This window comes from Pleurodeles waltl, chromosome 9 (assembly GCF_031143425.1).
Source record: "Pleurodeles waltl isolate 20211129_DDA chromosome 9, aPleWal1.hap1.20221129, whole genome shotgun sequence".
Taxonomy (NCBI): domain Eukaryota; kingdom Metazoa; phylum Chordata; class Amphibia; order Caudata; family Salamandridae; genus Pleurodeles; species Pleurodeles waltl.
In genome coordinates this window covers 997817366-997840648 of record NC_090448.1, presented here as the reverse complement: position 1 = coordinate 997840648, position 23283 = coordinate 997817366, and the positions used below count along the sequence as shown (strand labels likewise).

At 45.3% G+C, this 23283-nt stretch overlaps 1 protein-coding gene across 4 annotated transcripts in view; it reads left to right on the top strand.

The window, feature by feature from the left end:
- Positions 1 to 23283, top strand: part of FERMT2 (FERM domain containing kindlin 2) — a 375557-nt gene that overhangs the window by 138432 nt on the left and 213842 nt on the right. For all 4 annotated transcript variants that reach the window (XM_069208559.1, XM_069208557.1, XM_069208560.1 and 1 more), the window contains one exon: positions 7154 to 7256. In XM_069208559.1, coding sequence (XP_069064660.1) covers positions 7154 to 7256 — 103 coding nt within the window. The remainder of the gene's footprint in view (positions 1 to 7153; positions 7257 to 23283) is intronic.

The following is a 23283-nucleotide window of genomic DNA, read 5'->3' as shown; positions in this document are numbered from 1 at the left end:
AGATTGAATCTCCTCCTGTAGATTCTTCAGCATAGCCTTCCTTCTGCAAACTTGGCAGCATAGCTCCTGCATACAGTCAGTGCTTCTTTAAAATCTATGGTACTTCTTTAAAATCCGTGAGAGCACTTGTGAACATTTTGAAGGTGTTGAAGTGCTCTTTCACCAGTACCTTATGTTTTCAAATACTATTGTATGTCCAGAGTTGGCAGTCCTTCTGTATCTCTTTCGCATGTTTTCAGTTTCGCTGTTCTAGATTTCCTGGATGGTACTAGCTACGTCTTCTCCAGTATTCATGATCTGAGCTGTTGATAGGCCCTCCTTTTGAACCCATTGATAAAACATCTGCAGCTTCTTTCTTGGAAGACAGCATTTATTAACTTTGCCTTCTCCGCTTGGTTAGTGAGATGCAAGCTCTACTCCCAAGAATGTTGAGTTTTGCTTTCAAATAGGGTTTCCATTATAAACCATGCAGTTTTTCCTTTCTCTTTTTTTATTTTAACAAAGGTGATCTCAGATGGTTGCATTAGTTGGACAGTCTTCACACTTTCTTTCAAAACATCTCATTCAGATCAGTAATTTAAACATTTGAAGTGCCCTTGGTTTTCATGCAGACAGAACTAATCTGGAAATCTAAACTGCTTTTTTCTAAATTGTGATGTGATATAACCAGATGTTGATTCTTCTAAACAATCCATGGACAGATGGATAGTGTCCCATGCATACCATAAAATCTTATATGCTTAGCAGACCTCTACCTCTGAAGATGATGGAAACCTAGTGTCACTCTATAAAGCTGTAATTTGAAGGGCCATTCACACTTTCATCCAAGCAGGTTAGGCTCCCTTATTGAACTGATTTGGTTATTTATATCCTTTTCTGGTTTTAGCATCTTGCAGTATCCCACCACATTCCTTGGACCAGAGATTGCTATTCAATTCTGGGTTATCAATCGAGATCCTCCAATGGAAATAAAAAGCCATTAACCCTGCCTCATCCCCGGAGATAGGAGTATGGTAATTTATGTACGCTCTGGATTCTAAAGCGCAGTCTAATAGAACAGAAGCAACTGCCAGTGCAGGGCATGAAGGGGTACTAGAGTTATTGGCCACCTTTAATGTGCAGTGTCAAATTGTAATTATAATAACGAGTCTCTATATGGGCTTTTTTCTTTTTTCATTTTTGAAAAACGTTCCTTCAAGAGGTATTGAAATAAAATATTCTGTCTCATAGTTTCTAGATTGTGTTTTTTTTTTTTTTTTTTTTTTTTTTTTTTTTTTTTGAGGCTGTCTACTTTGCTTGAAAAAGCAAATGCAGTTATAGCCAGTAGGTATATCTATAACTTGCACACGTTCTGACCAAGGGCTAAATACTTTGTCATCCACCTTCGTTTTTATTAAATGATTATTTGATATTCTTCCTGTTAAATGCCCAACATTCGTTTCCACATATAGTAGATTAACATTGTTTTGGTTAGCATTAATTTTGAAAAAACATTCTGTGCCACACTACAACCACCGATTGATGCCTACTGGCAGAGCCTCAAAATTAAAATAAAAACAGAAATCTTACTCTTCTATGAACAGCTGTAGATCTCGAACCTGACATGAACATACTTGCCATTCACTATGGATGCCTTCCTCATCCGCTCCAAGATGTCCATTTTGACTCTGCTGTAACCATTGTGAAGAAAATGCAGACTTCACTTAAGCCACTACAACATCGCTCTACAAGAAAAACCAAGGTTTCCTTGAGCGAGCGATGGCCCTAATCGCATGGGCCTAACCAGTATGTGCACGTAGCTAGAGTGGTTGCAGTATGTCTGATATTCTCCCATACCACCTCTTTCTTGAAAAACTACTTTCATCATTTAATCTTATAAAAAAAAAATGCACTTAAACACCACACTAATGATTCAAAAGAATCTACCTGTCAAGATTAAGCCATTCCGCCCTACTTGCATTCTGTCTGTATCTAAACAAAGTTGAACCTGCTTATGGTATAGTCTTCACTCCACATCCTACCTGAACAAAACGCAAACTAAAAGTGCATCACTTCTGAGACAAGTAACAAGATTTACCACCTTAAGAGGAGGCTTACTTTCAGACATGCTTATTTCACAAGTTGTGCAAGTTAAGTTGTTTCCTTGCAGACAGTTTCAACCTTAACACAAAGCACTTGGATACCCCAGAGTGTAGATCCATCCTTATATTAACCATCAGACAAGTAAGCACCTACATGCACTCACAAAGCAGTTTTCTTCATATTGGTCTTATTTTTATATATCTTCAGTTTCTATTACTCTTAAATGTTGTTCCAGTGATTAGATGCAGAAATACTAATGACTATTTAGAGGTTCCATTGCCAATACCCTGTATCAATACTAACACAACCATCATGCATTCACTGCAGTAGCCTTTTTTCATAGTTAACTAATTTTGCTAACTACATGCTGAAGCAGGGCTGGCACATAATACACCTTGGCATCTGGTATTCCCAGAACGCCTGTGGACCAGTCTCTTTTCAAAGTAGTCTGTTTCAATTTAATTTATTTGCCTGTCCAAATCGGCTCATTCCGTAGCAAGTCCAATTCAGCAAATGCCTTTTGGGGGCTCTTGGTTATTATGCTTTGAAGAACATATAGACAAGGTAGCAGAAAGACAATCTAAAGCCACTCTGCCCATTATGCACAAGTTGCAATATATTCCAACATTTTATAGAGACATGAAACCTCTTCACCACCAGCCCCAAATTCAGTTGATAGCTCATCTTGGAATTGTGTGAAATGTGTATCTAATGCAAAATGTGACAGCCCAAGTCAGCCATTGATAGTTGTTGAACATCTAGACCTTGGAGCATACCCAGCGGAAATTATTCTTGTTTTTTGCTGATTAATTCATTGTCCTGAAATTCCTCCAATGCATATAAGAAAATTGGGATTGAGTATATTCGCTGTTGGACAATATCAAAAGCATCATCTCCATACATGAACTCCAGGTGAGTGGTCTCTCCCACCTGAAAACATCATAGCCTCCCCACACATCTTGGCCAATACGCCAGTGGCTCCTTGGCAAGGGCAAATGGCAAAGGAGAAAGGACACACCTGCCTCGTTCCCTGCTCCAGCACAAACCTCACCAATACCATATAGTCCATGTGTAAACCCCCCCAAAACACACACACGCACTCACTTTTTGCGTGATATTGATGCTCACTTGACTGTGTATGCTGGGACTCTGCTAACCAAGCCCCAGCACTAGTGTTCTTTTCACTAAAAATGTACCCTTGTCTCCACAATGGCACACCCCGGCACGCAAATAAGTCTCTTGTAAAAGGTACCAGTGTTACCAAGGACCCTGTGACCAAGGAAGGTCCCTTGGACTGCAGCATGTGTTGTGCCACCCTTAGGGACCCCTAACTTAACACATGCACACTGACATTGCAGATTGTGTGTTGGTGGGGAGAAAAAGGTAAAGTTGACATGGCATCTCCCTCAGGGTGCCATGCACACAAAACACTGCCTATGGCATAGGTAAGTCACCCCTCTAGTAGGCCTTAAAGCCCTAAGGCAGGGTGCACTATACCACAGGTGAGGGCGCATAGCTGCACGAACAGTATGCCCCCACAGTGTCGAAGTCCATTCTTTTTTTTTTAAATAATTTATTTTATTTGCTTTTAAACCCGGACACAACAAGTCCAGCGGAATAATAGAACTCAGGCAGTTACTAGCAATCAGATACATGATTAACATTTTTGTTAGAAACACAGAAAGAATCTTCCCCAAATCCCACCTCCTCCCAACAACCTCGAGACACATTCCTTCTAAAAGTTCACCTTCTTGTAGTGTCTTCCCAAGTCTCCCTGATCTGTTTCGGTGTGGGTGTGCCTGGGGTGTCTCGGCCCGAACCATAAGACCCCTGAACTCTGGGAATTTCCTGACTATACTTCCATAGAGTAGTATGTTATCCAGTCTCCCCATATCTTTTGAAATTTCTGCGGGCATCTCCTGTTTATGTATGTGGTTTTTTCTCCCATCATAAATCCATCCATACCTCTTCTCCAAGTATTCAGGTTTGGCCGGGACTGGGATCCCCACTGTCTAGCTATGTCTCTTTTCGTGACCATCAGTCCAAGTCCGTACAGCATAAGTTTCCTTCTGGGTAGATCAATGTCGTTGGGGATGCCCAAGAGTATATATTTGGGGTCTGGGGGGATCGTCTCATTCAACACCCCCCGAGAGTTCTCCCAGTACCCCCTCCCAGAACTCTCATCACCGGGCATTCACATATGACGTGTATAAAGGAACCAGTTTCACCTCGGCATCTAACACATTTTGGGTGTCTGATCTTCCCCATTTTGTATAATCTGTTTGGGTCATAATACACTCTGTGCAGTATTTTGAATTGGATCAAGCAAAGTCTTGCCCTTATTGCCACCTCTCTTGGAAACCTCAAAGCAGCCTCCCAGTCTATTTCTTCCAATTGCCCTACATCTTTCTCCCATTTACTACGAAGGTTTATTAGTGTGTTTGGCATGTTGTTGTTGATGGTTTTATATATCAGTGACACTGATTTCTACATTATTTCATTTATTAACAGGCGGCTCTCTAGGGGGGAGTATTCCAAAATATCTTGTCTTGTTAGCCCCTCCTTCCCCCACGCATGCTTGAGTCTTATGTATTGGAAATATTGCGTCTCGTTTAGTGTATATTCTTGTTGTGGTGACTCAAAGGGCTTGAGTCCACAGTCGAAGTCCATTCTTGTACATTGTAAGTACAGGGTGGCCATATTAAGTATATGGTCTGTGAGTTTGTCAAAACGTTCTTCACAGCTCCATAATGGCTACACTAAATACTGGGAAGTTTGGTATCCAACTTCTCAGAATAATAAACCCACACTGATGCCAGTGTTGGATTTATTGACAAATGCACACAGAGGGCATCTTACAGAAGCCCCCTGTATTTTACCCAATCCTTAAGTGCAGGACTGACTGGTCTGTGCCAGCTTGCCACTGAGATGAGTTTCTAACCCTCTGGGGTGAGAGCCTTTGTGCTATGAGGCCAGAAACAAAGCCTGCACTGGGTGGAGGTGCTTCACACCTCCCTCCTGCAGGAACTGTAACACCTAACAGTGAGCCTCAAAGGCTCAGGCTTCGTGTTACAATGCCCCAGGGCACTCCAGCTAGTGGCAATGCCCAGCCCTTGGACAAAGCCCCCACTTTTGGCGGCCCATCTCCTGCTTCAAAAAAGCTTCAAGTGAAGAAGTAACGCGTCCTGCAGAACCAGCGACCCCTGAAAGTCCTCCAGGGGACTGCCTGCATCACAGAGGACCAAGAAACTCCTGTTGACAGCGGACCTGTCCAAAAAAGACAAAGAAACTACCTCACTCGAAGCGCAAGTCCAAACTACTCTGCATCCGACGCCCCTGGCCTGTGTCCTGAGGAACCAACTACCCAGAGGTTCACGAGGCGATTCCGACTTCGTGTCCACCCAGGGCCGACCTCTCCAGACCCCCACAACGACACCTGCAGAGAGAATCCCGAGGACCCCCCTGACCGCGACTGCCCGGGACAAAGATATCAGTCACCTGGAGAAGCACTACATCGACAGCCCCTAGGGCCGAGAGAAACCAACACCCGGTGCAGCAACGACCAGCAAGCAGCCCTCACCCTTGCCCAGTCGGTGGTTTGCCAAATAAGCCCCACTGTGCCCTACCTGCAACGCCTAAGTAACCCCGGGTCCCTCAATAGAGAACTATTGAGAACCCAACGCCCTGTTCACACACTGCACCGGCCGCCCCTGTGCCACTGAGGGTGTGGTTTCTGTGCCTACTTGGGCCCTCCCCCAGTGCTCCTTCAAACCCCACTGGTCTGCCCTCTGACAACGCAGGTAATTACCTGCAAGCAGACTGGAACCGGAGTACCCCCTTTCTCCATAGGCGCCCATGTTATTTTGGCTCCTGTTTGACCCCTGCACCTGAGCGGCCCTGTGTTGCTGGTGCTGGGTGTTTGGGGTTATCTTGAACCCCCAACGGTGGGCTACCTATGCCCAGGAGACTGAACCCTTAAATTTTGTTACTTACCTCTGAGGCTGTACTTTACTTACCTCCCCACATTTAATGTACTTACCTGCTAAATGAATCTTGTAGTTCTAGAAATACATTAACAAAAGAATATTTTTCTATATAAAAACCTATTGGTCCCGAGTTAGGTCATGGAGTGTGTTTTTTCACTTCTTGCTCGTGTGTGTACAACAAATTCTTAACACTACCCTCTGATAGGCCTAACTGCTCGACCACACTGCCACAAATAGAGCATTAGTATTATCTATTATTGCCTCTGTCAAGCCTCTTGGGAAACCCCGGGACTCTGTGCACACTATATCTCATTTTGATATGGTTTATACAGAGCCAGCTTCCTACAGTTAGTGTATAACAGCTTAACCCATTTACTATAGCTATGCCCCAGGCATGCCTGAGCAGCACCTTCCACATATATTCCCAGGTTTAGGAATCAAAGGCCTGCTTGAAATCTAGTAGGTGTTTACAAACTTTTTGAATGTAATTGTAACTGAACCCCAATGTTGTTGCCCTGCATTCAGATCCTGGCAGTCAGCCTGTGATAAGATTACAAACTACGGCCGTTTCCTTTTGGTGGAAGCCTATGAATTCAAACATACTACCTCACCATACAAAAACTGATGTTACTACCTCTCAACAGTTGTGATTCCCCAAACAGTCAATACCGCACAACAGAATAACAGTGGCAAAGATGCCCTTGGCCCCTTTGAAACGTCCGGTACTTTCAGTCTGAGTTGTACCCTTTGTCAGCATCTTGTGAGACGCATGCTACATTAAAGTATACCCTGATAGTTGTGCTGTGTGTGGCTGCTACCTTCATTGTTATATGCTTTAGTTGTCTTTCCTTAGTAGTCCATGACCAGAGGGGGGGCAGGAAGACAGCCACACCTTAATTAACATTGTAAGCTCCTATATTGTCAAGGTCTGCATACACTGGCAATCTGTTGAACAGAAAAAAAATAAGCATTTCAAGCATTTTGTGGACTAAGTCACTGCAACACATTACTGTTAGTGCCTTTTAAATATAAACTAATTTTATGATAGGTTACTCTCACTCATTCTTATTTTTCGACTTTTACAGATGGCTGGATTCTTCAAAATCTCTGATGGAACAAGATATGAAAGAAAATGATGTTTTGCTACTTAGATTCAAGTACCACAGTTTTTTTGATTTGAATCCAAAGGTACCAATGCTGTTACAGATTAACATTTTTACCTGCATTGACATCAATTACTGTGCTGTGATGATACTATGTAGTGTTGGAGTCTATTGGTCTAAACACTTTACAGCGAGATACTGACCTGAAATTAGTTGAGAATTGAGACTAAGTTGAGAGTATTGAAAATACTCTGGGATCAGAACGGAGGAAGTGGGTGGCACGGTCAGTACGCTTTTTCTTCCCCCAGTGGTCCCGCTGGGTGGGAGCAGTGTATTTAGTGAACTGCGTGGGACTGTAACCTGTACCATAAGCAATGCCGCAATTCCATAGTTACTCTAGCAGCTCCACAAGTCCTTTTCACCAATCAAAATAGCTGTAGCTCTGCCAAAGTCCCATTGTTTGCAGTTTTTCGGACGTGAGTTTCTTGGTGTTTTTTTTTTTCTTTTTCATACACAAGATGTCTATTTCATACCTCTGTGTGTCCCCTCCTTAAGACTAAAGGTGAATATGGCAGGTATTGTATGGGGGAATACCTCTCTATGTCCCTCAGTCACTGACGACATCAGAACCCTGATGGACAACGGTGAAACAGTCGCCCTCATTCTGCTCGACCTCTCGGCTGCCTTTGACACCGTCTGTCACCGCACCCTAATCACCCGCCTCCGCTCCTCCGGGATCCAAGGCCAGGCCCTGGACTGGATCGCCTCCTTCCTCTCAAACCGTTCCCAAAGAGTTTACCTCCCTCCGTTTCGCTCAGAACCCACCGAGATGATCTGCGGCGTACCCCAAGGCTCATCACTCAGCCCGACACTCTTCAATGTCTACATGAGCCCCCTCGCCAACATCGTACGCAAGCACGACATCATCATCATCACCTCCTACGCCGACGACACCCAACTTATACTCTCCCTCACCAAGGACCCCGCCAGCGCCAAGACCAACCTACAAGAGGGTATGGAGGACGTCGCAGATTGGATGAGGCTCAGCTGCCTAAAGCTGAACTCTGAAAAAACGGAAGTCCTCATCCTCGGCAACACCCCGTCCGCCTGGGACGACTCCTGGTGGCCCTCGGCACCGCACCGACCCCCACAGACCACGCCCGCAACCTCGGCTTCATCTTGGACCCTCTTCTCACCATGACCAAGCAAGTCAACGCCGTGTCCTCCGCCTGCTTCATCACCCTCCGCATGCTCCGCTGGATCCCCGCCGACACCAGAAAAACCGTGACCCACGCCCTCGTCACGAGCCACCTGGACTACGGCAACACCCTCTACGCCGGGACCACAGCCAAACTCCAAAATCGCCTGCAACGCATTCAAAACGCCTCGGCCCGCCTCATCCTCGACATACCCCGCAGCAGCCACATCTCCGCACACCTGAGACACCTGCATTGGCTCCCTGTCAGCAAAAGGATCACCTTCCGACTTCTCACCCACGCACACAAAGCCCTCTACGACAAGGGACCGGAATACCTCAACAGACGCCTCAGCTTCTACGTCCCCACCCGCCTCCTCCGCTCCTCTGGCCTCGCACTCGCTGCTGTCCCTCGCATCCGCCGCTCCACGGCGGGTGGGAGATCTTTCTCCTTCCTGGCGGCCAAGACCTGGAACTCCCTCCCCACCAGCCTCAGGACCACTCCGCTTTCCGGAGACTCCTAAAGACCTGGCTGTTCGAACAGCGATAACCCCCCCCTTTTCCCCTAGCGCCTTGAGACCCGCACAGGTGAGTAGCGCGCTTTATAAATGTTAATGATTTGATTTGATTCTGTGTTCGCTTTGACTGGTTTGAATGTGTATACCTTTTTTCTGAACATTGTTTCTCTTCATAGATTCCCTGCCATTATTTCTGGAACTGGATCCTTTCATCAGGGATTGCGTCAAACAACACTGATATATTAATTTGCAATACAAAACTATTCTAGGTTCACTTGCCGTGCAATACTGCCATTTATTGCTTGTAGTAGAATCCTATCATGTTTGCAAGGTTGTGTATGCTGACAGTAGGCTTACCACTAAACCTTATTGTTATGGATTCAAAGGTTTTAGTGTGCAAAATAGGCAGAGACAGCATGACTTGTGTTCGTGTTGTACCAAAACGCACTTTGCCTCACAACTTATCTGTAATATGAAGATTCTTTATTTTGATATGGGGTTCAGAAGTGGATGTAGCTCAGGAAGACTTCAATAAACACCAGATTTGTGACACTGGAAATGCCCAAGAAATGGCCAAGTCAGGATTGCCCCAGGTATTGTTGGGAGCAAACAGAGGGTCATGCCCCAGTGCAAATCCAACAGCCAGGAAACAACACACAGTAGGCGAGATTAGGAAGACCTCCAGCCAGAGAAGGGATCCAGGAAATGGGAATAGAGAGTCCAGCAAATACACTTTTTTTTTTTTTTTTTTTTTTTATTAAATATTTTTCTTGCAGGTAAACCAACAAAAGGCACTTTGACAGAAAACATCATATTATTAGCACCATGACACAACCTAAAGCATTGCTTAAACCCAACAAATGTAGAAACCCCGCCTCCCACCCCAATACAATTTCACAGAGCATTTTTCCCAGTGGGATCTCCAAATGTTAAGCATCATAGCCGAAACCCACAGAACCAACCCCTGCAAATTTTGGCCCACTTATGGGCACAGCCCCGACCTTCATAGACAGCCCTTTTGGCCAGCATGAACCAGTCCATATCATTATCCCCGTCCAGCTTGGGCGCCAGTTCGACCTTCCACATTCGTATAATAGTATGTTTGGCTATTGTTTACTCCAGGGTCATCCACAACTGGTCCATCCACGGAAGCTCGGATATGTCCCAAACATTTAAGAGGCACCACTTTGCAGTGGCCTCTATTGCTGCCACACTCTCCATTCATGCAAGTGACTACTGCTTCCCAGTAAGGCTTGATGAAGGGGCAACTCCATATCATGTGGAAAAATGCCCCCCCCCCCCGACCACATTTCCACCAACAGATGGGAGTAGGGACATTTTGCCTATTTTAGCCACGGTAGTAGAGGCATACATAGTAGCTTCTGTGTAGAAGCATCAACTGTATGAGACTAAATTGGGAACAAATACCCACCTCCCAATGGGAGGCCAAGGCATCGAGCCATTCATAGTCTTCCAGGCCCTCAAGGTCCCGATTGCATTGTTCCCTCAGGCAAGAGTGAGTGTCAGAGGAGTTATTGATCAGTTTATAAGTAAGCAAGATCTGTTTTCTGGGCATATACTCCTAGTTGTCTGTCCTCAAGTGGCAAGCATTCAGCGAGTTCCTCTCCTCTGGGTAACACTTTTTGTAATGTAGGGCATATTCGCAAGTAGCGAAAGACCTTAGTGGGTGCCAATTGATACTCGCATTGGAGGTCGGTAAATTGTGTTACTCCATCATGTGACCATAGATCGCCCACCCAGGAGAGGCTAATGAGGCCCCATCTGTCAAATACCTGTGTGCCCAGTTGTACAGTGTCCCAGAGAGGTGTGGTTTTGTTGTTCTTCCCTGCCATCCCAAGGCTATGATTGTTGTGTGCCAGAGTGAAAGTGTGACCACTGTCGGAGCAGGAAAGGCTACAACGCTTGGCCCTCTATATATGGTTCGAAGGCAGCCTCCTGGCCGCATGACCAGTCTGCTGATATGGTAGGCAGGCTTGTCTCCCTGGTAGTTGAGCACATAGGTTGACAACGACGAGCTGTGATGTCCAGTAATACTTTTGCATGTCAAGGAGCGCAATGCAACCATCATACCAGCTCCTTGTCAACATTCTGAGTAATGTCCGGAGTTCAGAATCAATCGCTTGGACGTAGGAGGTTGAGACCGGGTACCTTGTGTTTTGTAAGGCATAAAGGAATCTGGGTATTAAAATTATTTTGAGTAGGGCTGCCTTCCCAAGCAGCGATCGGGGCAGAGCTCTCCAGTGGCGAACATCTCTCTGGAGGTGTCTGAGTGGGGGCTCAAGGTTCTGGGTACGAAAGATTTTAGAGTCTGTGGTGATATAGATCCCCAAGTATCGGAAGCCTTCCACCACCACCACCATTGCTGCACAGTCTCCGGGTAGGCCCAGCGCATAACCATGTAGGAGATAAATTAGGTTTGTTCCAGTTATTGGTATAGCCTGAGTGCTGGCAGTGTACGTTGAGGCTATGCATTATCCTGTCAAGGGTGTAAGCAGGGGCTGAAACTTTTAGTAAAATATCATCGACATAGAGGCAAATTTTGTCCTCCTAATCCTTTGGCCACCTCAGACTTCTAATTGGGGGAATCACACCTAACCCAGGATGCCGGAGGTTCCTAAGATGAGGGAAAACATTAAAGGGAAAAGCGGGCATCCCTGCCTTGTTCCCCATAGGTGCACACACTCCTTTTGAAGAGTATGATAAATGTCCACTGCACCCATCACCTCCATTTGTTGTAGCAGCATATTGGATTGTATTTCACTGACCATCAAAGGGTAAGTGGCGGTATCTTGCTGGAACCCTCTTGAAATCGAAAAGCCAATGCTAACCCTTTCTGTCAAGCATGCTTTATGCAAAAGGGGAAACCTGTTATCTGATTGATGCCAGTTCGGGGAAATTTAATGATCTTGTCCAGTAGGGAAGTAAATCAGGGCCACTTAGGAAACTGAATAGTGTATCTCCAACTCACAGTCCTCCCCATTCCATATTAACAGTAACTGTGCCTACAAGAAGTCATCTTTTTCCTGGAGGAAGGGGATTTCTGGCAACAATATATTTTATTAGGGCATGTTTTCACACGCTGATGCATCCAAAGTGCCAGAAATACCTGTGTTTTTTGTAGGTAGAATTCATTTCCAGTTCCTTGTTTTATCTTTTGTAAGGACTGTTCCAGAAATGTGCAAAAAACAGTTGTCATTGGTGGCAGCATGTTTAAGCTGTCAAGCCATGCTGTGTACCCATACCAGAATGACTGATGAAAGGAAATTAATTTGGCTATGTCAGCGTGATAGCAGCATTAGTTAACTCTTGTACCTATTAGGCTTCAAAGCCAGTCTTTCAAAGTTGTACCTGTGGGATCTGGGGCATGGAAATCCACCAGGGGGGAAGCAGGGATGCTTCGATCTGTCACATCATAGCTGCTTTGAAACACTCCCTCCCAATATTCCCTCAAGTGGGGACAAGCCCATAATCTGGAGAAAGTCTGCAGCCTGCTCGGCGCATCGGGGGCAACTGGCACTCCCTGCGCCAAACAGCTGGGATGTCCTCTGTGGGGTGGGGTGGGGTAGGCTCTATGAAGGATGTAAAAGTTAATTTAAAGTGGGGCGGTGGAGCACCGATATTGTGTTCTCACCTAAGCCTCAATGCATCTAAGGGAAGTAGCACATCTTTCCACAGTGCCCTGTTCATGGAGGTAATTGCCTTCACCCTCCTGGTAATGGTGCATAAGGTCTGGCATACTGTGTGTGTCGGCGGCTCTGCTGATCCTTGGTGCCAGTGTCGTCTGAGTGTGGTTGCCAACGCCCTATGCAATAAAAACTGCCCCGGGGGAAACCCGCCTTCATCAGCCAGGGTGTCAAAGGGTATCAACTCTCCTTCTCTGTAGAGGTCCCTAAGTGTTGTGATATTGTATTCTGTCCATCGGGTTACTCCCCGAAGGGCTTGGATCCATGGAAGAGCAGACTGCCTGCTTATAGGTAGCTCTGGGCCTTAGGGTAGGGTGGTTCTAGTATGCTGTAAGTTATGCAACCAGTATCTCTTCACAACCTGCACAGCTGACTGGGCAGGAGGGTGTCGCCCCCTGGGGTTCAGTAGGATTTGCAGCAAGCCATGATAGGGTGCGGTAGTCTTCTGCCAGTCCCTGTCAAGGTGGGATCCCTCATGCAGCCATTGCGCTAACCATTGAAGTTGTGCACCTAGGAACACTTATTGTAATGTTCCTGAGTGGTGTTATGAAGATCCTTTTGGTATTTTCAAGTAACTGAATACATTGCAGCAAATGATGGACACTGCTAAGAAATTACTTCAACAGCCGATTGGACACTATCAGCTGTCCCACTTTCAGCATCACCCATAAATGTGCCTCCTGCACCACAAGTGTCTACTATTCCTCCACCTTCTGTGATAATTGGGACAACTCAGTTGGATATTTCCAAGCTTCTGGTTCAATGACACCAAAGGACGTAGCTGAACAGGATATATGTGATTTCAATCAGCTTTCAGGTATGATGCATTGTCAGTTGTCCAGAAGGAAGTCCAGAAAAGCTGTGGACAGAAATGGGAAGATTACTTTTTTCCCAGGAAGTTAGACCACTTGCTGACCAAACATAGTTCCTTTCCAGACAGTATAGCTTGGTTTCATCCACTGGCACATAGGGCAGCTAAGAAATTCAAACTCCCTACAGTTTTAGTGGCACACCAATGTTTCTTCAGTTACTTCAAAGAGATTCCCATACTGGACCCTAAAACTAATTAAGACCACTTATAGATCCTACATTAGTGCCCCATGCAGTATAGAGCTTCTGATTTGGCACCTGCCTGTCCGTCAGGCCACCCGAGAAAGGATTCCATCATTGTGGCAGTGGCCAACAAAAGTTGTTTGAGGAACTGACGTCCGCTTTCACACCTCAAGACCTTGGCAGCCACTAATCAATATAGAACATGGCGTTAAATCTATGGCAGTGATCACAGTCTTAAACGCTTTGATACTGGGCCACTATGACAGTCAGATGTGACATGACCCACTCATCGACCTCTTTCTGAATGACGAGAAGAATTTCGCTTTTTGTCCTCGCATGGAAATCCATAACTTCAGACTGATGGGTGGCCCAGATTGTCCATTCAGGGCATGCCATCAAAGTCATACCGAATACTCCCAGTTCACCCACCCAGAAATAAACTTACCTGCCTGAGGGGCCAATAACAGGAAAGTCGTCTTGTCCTGAAGGGAGCAATAGACAATCTTAAAATCCCCCCAAAAAAGGTTTTTTTTCAGATTCTTCATAATAAAGAAGAGAATAGGACAACTGAAATGCATTCTGATCTTCAGGAAATAGACAAGTTCCTGACAAAGGAGTCTTTTTACATCATAAGTCTGACCAATCCTCCTGATGCTTCAGGTAGGAAACTACCTTAACTCCTTGGATCTTCATAATATGTATTTTCACATCCCCATACACCAATATAGCAGGCAGCACCACAGCTTTTCAGTGGCAGGACAATACTGAATAAAAAGAGCTCCCCTTTGTGAAAATTTGAGGCAAAGGGTTTGAGACCAAAGTGCCTCTCACAGATCCTTGCCTTCCTGAGACAAGGTCTCCAAGGATACCCAGACAACTGGCTTGTGAAAGCTTTATCAAAGGAAGACTCAATCGCCTCTACAGCCACCTACAACAACCTGATTGGCAGATTACGCTCGACTTGCAACATAGAATAATCTGGTTAATGCTCTTTTGCCTGCTCTGGGTTGGAAGCATGAAGCAGGAAATGGACAAATTAAACCAGATGGACTTTCTGTGGGATGACATGGTGTGGGTTTCTGTCAAACCTAAAAGTGGGCCTCCCATTTCACCCTTCATCAGAAAGAATAAAGCAGACTATGGACTACTCATTAGAGGGCCTGGAAGCTCAGTTGCTAGAGCTAACCACCAGAGGCCCATTGTCGTACACAGAGAAAGTGCGCCACATCATTCTGGTCCTCCGAACCTTAAGACTAGGACTACAGTGGGTCCTTCAGAGACTAGCTGGGCAAGCAGTTTTCATCAAGGACTAAACAACTTCCATATGTTATGTGGCGGTGCAAGGTGAACAGATAATCCTTTCTTGTCAGAATAGCCACAGCTGCTGTGGGAGTGGGCCATCTACATCTAGGTGGGCATTGCAGGGCAACATCTCCCAGGATGCTTAAATGATCAGCCTGAATCCCTCAGTTGAGCTCTGTCAGACTGTCAAGATTTCGAGCTCCACGAAAACCAAGAGGATTCTATCTCCCTCCAATTTGACCAGCCCACGTGTGTCCACCACCATGGAAGACAGAAAATGTTAACACTAAAACAGCAGGTTCTGGAGGCCAGGAACAGGGTTTTTTGCCTTTTCGTTCAGATGGTTGAACAACTTTACATACTCCTTTTCCCAGTTATACTTTGATCCCCTGAATACTGAGGATGGCAGAGGCGAATCACGATTTCTCATGCTAGTTACCCTGGCAGTAGTGGTACTGTGAACTACTTTGGCAATCCACATATATGAAGCAGTACCACTGAGACTGCACCCCAGCCTCCTCTCCCGAAACAGAGATGCTCTTCCATGACGTAGTCACTCATCTCAGCAGCATAGTATCTGACCACCTAGAGTGCAGCCATTTAGACACTCTGGTAGACAGCAGGAACATCCCCGTTCAGGTATGTGTGCTAGCAACCAAAGACTTTCAACAAGTGGAAATGTTTCTATTCGTGTTAAGATAGTCATTACTTAGAATTCAGTGATCATAGAGGTTGAGGGGCTAAGACCACCTAGTGCTTGAAGACAACCTTTATAGTGTCCAACTAGGAATGGAACCAAGGCAGATGTTACTAAGACTGTATTAAGTGAGGGCTGCATGATTGATCATATGATGCAGAACAAATCCGGTTCACTTAAAACCACACTTCACAGTAACGTGGTGGAGCTTAGTATGGTGTATGTTTTTTTTAATAGTACCACCACATTGGAAGTGGTAAGTTCACTGTCCTCATGCTTTCAATATGAGCAGGCCCAGTCCTGAACATCTGTTGGTTTATGAATGTAACAATTTGGCTCCATAGGTCTTAGTATTTGTTTACTTCGACCCATATATGTCAGAATATGGGAATATACTGGTGCATTCATGTGCTCCAGCAACCGCAAAGACTTAGCATGCCAAGTGGAAGCGTTTCTGAGCAGGAGTGTTCCATCTAATTTCTATGTGGCCTAATCAAATTATTTCATACTTTCTGAATTTAGCTAAGATTGGTCTTAAATGTTCTTCAGTGGGAGTCCATCTAGTGGCAGTCTCAATATTTATAACGTAAAGGGCTGTCCCTGTTCTTACAAGGAATCATCAAACAGTTTTTGAGGAGACTTCTCAGTCTGTTCCCCCATATATGGTGCCTAAAGAGCTGAACATGGTGTAAAGCCAGTTCATTATGCCTCCCTTTGAACCTATCCATACTGACCCGAAGTTCGGCATCTTGGCTGCAGAAGCTTGCATTTCTGTCTCTGGAAATATTTGGAAAAGACAGAACAACCTTTACTCTAGGAAATTACCTGGAGAACTTGATTTGCTGTACTTAAGCGCTTTATTTCTAGAAAACAGTTATAGAGCTTTGGAAAACCGTCATTCATTCACATTGCAAGTGTAAACAAGCTGATATGTAGTATTGTGGCATTGCTAAAGTGCTTTTCTACCCCTTGGTGAGGCCTAAAAGTGCTTTTGTTAGTCCAGTATGTAACTGCTCAGTTTAGTGAGTCTGAGTGGACAAGGGTTGGTGTAGGTGTGGCAGATGGGTAGCATGTTTTGGTGTAATGTATGTGACACTGCTGATTGGTGCTCTAGGCTTATGCACAGTCTCTAATGCAGGAAGTGAAATATGACGGATAGCTTCACAGACAGATTATACAAACCAGAGTGATTTATATCCTGTGGAAGATGAATCCTGATCGTGGAAAATGGTATTCCTTCAATTTACAAATGGTCGGCTGTTATCCCTGCTTTCTTTAAGGGAGCACTCTCTAGGGATTAGACATCTGTGTAGGTAGTGAGCTTTTGCTGGTGTTTTTCCAAGAGTTTTAGAACCACTAGTAAATTCTGTATGCTGTCCACCCTGGAGTAATATAGAGCTGACTACATGAAGGAACTGTTAGTCATCCTTGTATAACAAATGGAGTTTATTCAAGATTTGTAACCAATGGAGCACTGTTAAACCAACACTGTACTACATGGAGATGACCCCAGAATGATAGAAGTCAGACTGCTGGCATCACTGAGATGCCATCAGCTACAATATATGGGGTCGACCCAGGAATGACAATAGCCCCACCAAGGGCACTGTCAAACTACTGTTATCTACTCTAAGGGGGTCCCCTTAGTAGTGACAGACCCTAAACCACAGAGGTACAAAATAGCCAACACTATCTACCAAGTGGGGCCCTGCCATGTACAGATAGGACAAAGCTTTGGGATATTGGGTTAATTTGTCAAGTTTGTTCAGGAGCAACTTCATTATTATTAATATTGATACTGTTGCCTGCTGTTCCTAGAGCCAATTGGCTCTGAAGCTAGGTTACGGATACCTGTGGGAGCAAGATGTTGGGTTGTGTGAAGAGTAAGTAACGGATAAGGGAAGGAGACTCGAAACGACCCATAACCTTAATGTTGCCACAGGAAGTAGCTCATAATCTGTCACCCATTATCCAGAGGTCCTTGGAGGATAGGTTTCTAAATGTGGTATGAAGTAGTAAGAGGAGCTGCAACCATTTCAAGTCACTTTACTTCACGCAACCCCTACTCCTGATGCAGCCGGTTAGAGAACTCCAGGGGGGTAGGGGAGGTGGCGGTGGAAAAGGCAAAGCCTGAGATCTAGGATCCTCTAAATCGGATAAAGGCTGGGTGATCAGCTTTCCAGGAAGTAGGCAACCCTGTACAATCTCACATTAGGCAGAAAACATTGCATAGGTTTGCAAACCATTATGGATACAACCTTCACCTGAAGGAAAAAAAATGAAGGCTAGTGCCCTCTAGTCTGAGATGCACAGTCAGTTCGGTTGGTGAAGCAGTGTAAATTATTTGACTACCAGCTCTCTTTGTTAATATCCCATACCAGAGGTAGTATTAGGATCAATAAATCTTTATGGTGATGTTTTTATTCCTAGTAAGAACACCTCAGGCACACAGCTTGCATGAACCAAGGGCGAATTAGCTCACATTTAAAGCAAGGGAGCTGGCTTGGCTGCACAACGTGAACTGGACACCTGGCTCCTTATATGGTAACAGATGTGCAAACTGTGGTTGTAGCTATAGAATCAATCTGCTGTCCCACCACTGATGGTTGAGAGCGTAAAGAATGAATGTGAATCTGCAGACTATGAGTTAGAATATGAGTAATTTTTAACCTAGAGTTAAAAGTATACGGACAGCATGTGTGGCTGTAAATACACATGCTTAGCAAAATCTCACCATCTGGTGTTGGGCTCGGAAGTGTGCAAATAATTTTTCTTCTGAGAAAGTCTTTCGAGTCGTGAGGTAGAGTGACCCCTTCAGTTGTTAATGTGCATGGGCATCAACTCCATTGTTAGATTGTTTTCCGCCATTGGGTTTAGTTGTGTGCTCCTATGCTCTGTCTCGGCATTGTGGTTTCCTGCTTTAGGCCTAATATCAGTACTTTTTTCAGTCAGTTAGTACTCTACCCTTCTTCAAATGGTCACCAGTGTCTGTCTCATCGGGGCGACTTGATTCAACCGCAGGCCCCTTGTCCCTTCACCCTTCGTAGCAATATGTCTACATCAATGTCTGTGCCATGTCTGTTTGGTGATTCGACGGACTCCCTTTCGGTTCTGCCCTTGCTGTCATCCCAAGTAACAACCAAAATCATGTGTAACGTGTGTCTTTCTCCAGACCATCGGGAAGATAACATCTTCTTGGACCTGAACGATTTGCAGGCTTCACGGGTGAGGGAGCGACAAGCTTGATGACTCGAGATGTCTCAACACAGCTCTGGCGATATGCCAGACATTTTCGCTTCAGAGGAACTTCAGGTGGAAGGTTACGCTCAGGTGTCGGCAGAAGATGAGGGTGCCTTCTCCCATGAAGACCTGCTCAGAGTCTGAGCTCAAGATGCATGACCTCACACCGAGACATCCTGTAGGTACAGAACCTCCACTCTGGCCCCAGCAAACCATCCTTAAGGGCTGAGCACTTGCCCAAGACCAATCAATGTCTTTCATTGGGCCACCACTGCCTTCAGGCTATGGTTGGCACCGAAATCTGTCTGAAATGCCCAGCTCTGCCTTGGTGCCAAAAAACACAGCAGAAGACTCATGCTCCAAAGCCAACTCCCCCACCATCGGAGCGGAGTCAAAAGCCCTGGCCCCAAAACACTGGTCTAGCTCAGCGGCGAAGCCAACTGTTTCGGAGCCTGGATACTCTGCATTGAAACACACTGCGCCGAAAGCTGCTTCAGAGCTGAAATCATTCTCCTTCTCAAAGGAACCAACCGGTTCTGAATCCATGGAGCCCAAACTGGAACAGCTTCAGCAGGAGAGACTCTAGACAATGGCACCTTGTCATCGACCCGGACACTGGTCGTATATTAACAAGACTGCTCTGCCACTGGATTCAAGCTAGTCTGGCTGATGAGGGTTGATACCCCGAAACCAGTTCCATGATGCTTGTTTCCAGTCCATGGAGGACCTAGTCTGGCCATTCAGGCTGGACTGTTCCCATGGAGAGCAGGGTGAAGACGGGTTTACAGATGTCTGGTTCCAAACTGGGGTGGCACAGTGAGCAAACGAGCAACAGATTTAACACAGATCTGTGACTGGGGGGTAAGTTTCAACACTCCATCCATTATCCCTTTTGTGTTGCCAAAGCTCAGCCAACTAAAAGGCAGCTTACTTTTAAGAAAACTTTGGACATTCTTATTCCAATAAACCCTAGGAAAAAGACAAGACTATTAGCCCTGTATGCCCTGCTGCACCACCTTCACCAGAATAATATTCCTCTGAGGGTTCTATTCGTTATTTTCAGGAGGAAGAAAAGGAGGTAGACAAATATTCCATCTCACCTCAAGAAGATCCACGGGACACCTATGACATTGAACCACCCATAGATACAGACCCTGAGCTATACTCAGCCAAGCCTTCTCCCTCAGATGAGACCACAACATAGAATGTTGTCATATGTGGAGCAGCTGCATATGACAAGGTCTAACTCCACCTCGACCCTATAAGAGGATGATTTTTTTTTTTTGGAAACCCTCTCCTTTAGCCACTGTTCAACACAGTATCGTATCTACCTATGCTTAAGGGGATGCTCAGACACACGCCAGACCTCTTCAAAGAACCTGTCAAGGCACATATCATAGATAAAATTTTTAAATAACTAAACCACCCCCCCCCCCACCCCCCCCCCCCCCCCATCTGACCCACCGTATATTAATGGTCAGATGCCGTTCTTGGACTGCAAACCCCCAAAAGAAATACATCCTCTGAGCATTTTTGTTTTTTGCATGGTTACTCTTCAAGATGTCATCCTATTACTTCAACAAGGCGACTTCATGGCAACCTTAAAGACTTCTGTTTCCACATCCCAATTAACCCGGCGCATTACCGATTATTTCAGGTTTGTAATGAACACCCAACATTTCCAACTCCAGGTGCTACCCTTCGCAGTCCCGCTCTTCCCCCTCCCCCCAGGTATTCACAATGTCTTGCAGTGGTAGCAGCCCACCTGCACAGGCAAAACATGTTTTTCCATACTTAGGTGACTATCTCGTCAAAAGCACTACTTGTTACCAGAGATTCCAACACACAAGCCACCATAAATTTACTCTATCAAGTAGGCTTCACCATCAATGGAGTCAAAACCCATCTTCAGCCTCTACAGGTGCAACCCCACTTAGGAGCCATCCGACATTCACAACGTGATATAGCTTACCCAAATGCAACTTGAATGCAGTCCATCCAAACACTTATCCCACTGTTACAACCCCTTCATCAGATAAGTGAGGACAGTCATGACTCTCCTAGGTCTGATGGCTTCATGCATAGCTATAGTACCTCATGCTGGATTCAACATACATCCATTGCAAGAGTGCTTAGGGTGTCAATGGTCTAAAGCAGAGAGTCAACTGGAAGATCTAGTGTTGGTCAGCTGTCAAGCTTGCCAGTCTCTACAATGGTGGAACACCAACAGTCTCCTAAAGGACCTTTCCTAAGTTCTGCAGAGACTATAACGGGCGCCTCCTTTATGGGCTGGGGAGCTCATTCACAGGATCTCACTATCCAGGGACACTGGACGCTCAGTCATTAACATCTCCACATCAATCACCTAGAGTTGCTAGCTATTCATCCAGCGTTGAGCACTTCTACCTCACCTAACCTGCAAGGTAGTCCTCATCAAAACATACATGACTGCCATGTACTGTCTCCTGTCATAGTTCGGATTCTTGCTCTGAGTTAAGACTGCTGATTCAAAGACGACAGTGCCTATGTTTGTAGGCGACTATGCCTATCCTACAACCAGTCGCAACTGTAGTCCCAACCCTTCCGGCTTAATAGCAGTACCTCCCCAATAACCGAAACAGTTAAAGGTAATTTGTGGTAGTCTTTACGCATGGACTCAGAAGTATGACATCTCGGGGAGTGTTGTGGTTAAACAGAATTAACACTTTCTCACAGATACATTATGTCTCAACCAAAACGGGCAATAATGAAGATGCATTAATGGTTCAATAGTTTTTATTTAATACAGTCTGCAATCTGCAGTAAATCACATGGGCTGCAATGATTAGGATAATGAACAGTGCAAGAGATAAAATTGTAAAGACGAGAGTCATGATTATGAAGACCCCCCACCATCTTGCGATAACATGGAAAGACATAGTGTATAATATATCCTAGTCCCCTAGCAAAATAGGCATAACCTTCTACCTAGAGGAGAGCTGGGTATGTTAAACCTAATCTGCCAATGCCATGTCCTGGAAGGAGCCCCCAACCCTCCGTTACCTTGGAATGAGGTCTCGAGCTCAGACTCCGAAGGCACACTAAGTCCGGGTCAGTGTCAAGGCGACGTGCAGCATCCATAGCCGCGATGGTATCTGGTCAGAATTCCTCTGATTATCTGTCTAAAGTGTGATGTATTTATACAGATCTACTTGGACCCCTGACGTAGATTGTTCCCAAACAATAGATAACACGGCACGGATGGTAATTCCTAATGTGAACACCTACAGTTTGTTGCATGAGTTGACGCCTTAGCGTGGTGGCACTGATAACATAAAGCTAAACAAAATGGCCTAACTATAAACAAGGCAGCCATCTTAGAAGAATTAATTAAATAAATGGGCTAAGACAGAGCAAGCTAAGTAGGTTAAAAGTCACTAGCTGACGGGGGCATGAGTCTGCAAGCCAAAGGCTAAGCTAACTCCTGTTATCCCATTAAAACAAACTAGGATTCAATGCACTCCAAAAGCAGGGAGCACCAGCTCCCCTTGGCTCTCACCTAGCTCAGGCCATTTGGTGATGGGCTCTCAGATACAACATTCACCTGTCCACAGAGTACCTTCCAGGAACTGACAACGAATTTCCAGATCTTAGCAGGTGGTGTCAACAAGTTCATGAATGGGAGCTCCACTCGTAAGTCGTCCTCTCATACTTCTGGTGTTAGTTACCCAGAAAAACATCTTTTCACCACAGCAGAAAATGCAACATTTCCCAAACTACGCCTTCAAGTTCCCACACTCCCAATCCAAGGGCAATTCACTATGGAGGAGTTGGGGATACTTGTTTACGCTTTTCCACCTCTACCACTACCTCAGTTTGTGGTTCCCAAACTTCTGTAGACATCTTATCCTCAACCTCGTAGCTCCCACATGGGCACAGCAACCATGGGTCACCACACTGTTAGAACTCTCAGTAGTTCCCAGCGAATTACTGTTAAACAGGTAGGACGTTCTCTCACTGAATCAGTCAAATCAGCCACCCATACCCCAGGTTCCTCAACCTTGCGATCTGGCTCCTCAAGTCCTAGAATTTGGATATTTATACCTTGCACGACCATGTGTGGCTATTCTGAAGGAAGCGTGCAGACCAACTACCTGTGCTTGTTATGCTGCAAAGTGAAACCTATTCGTCCACTACTGTCATTCTAAACAAATCGACCCTTTAAACCCCAATGTTCAGTGCACTGTTATCTGTGCCATTTATGTTCTACTGGCCTAGCTTTTACATCCATAAGGCTACACCTGGTGGTAGTGGCAGCTTATTTACAAAATAGAGAGCATACCTCTCTATTTAGTATTCCTAGAAGACCTCAAGAGTTATTCGTCCTAGAGTGATACCTGCCTCTAATTAAACTCTTAATATTG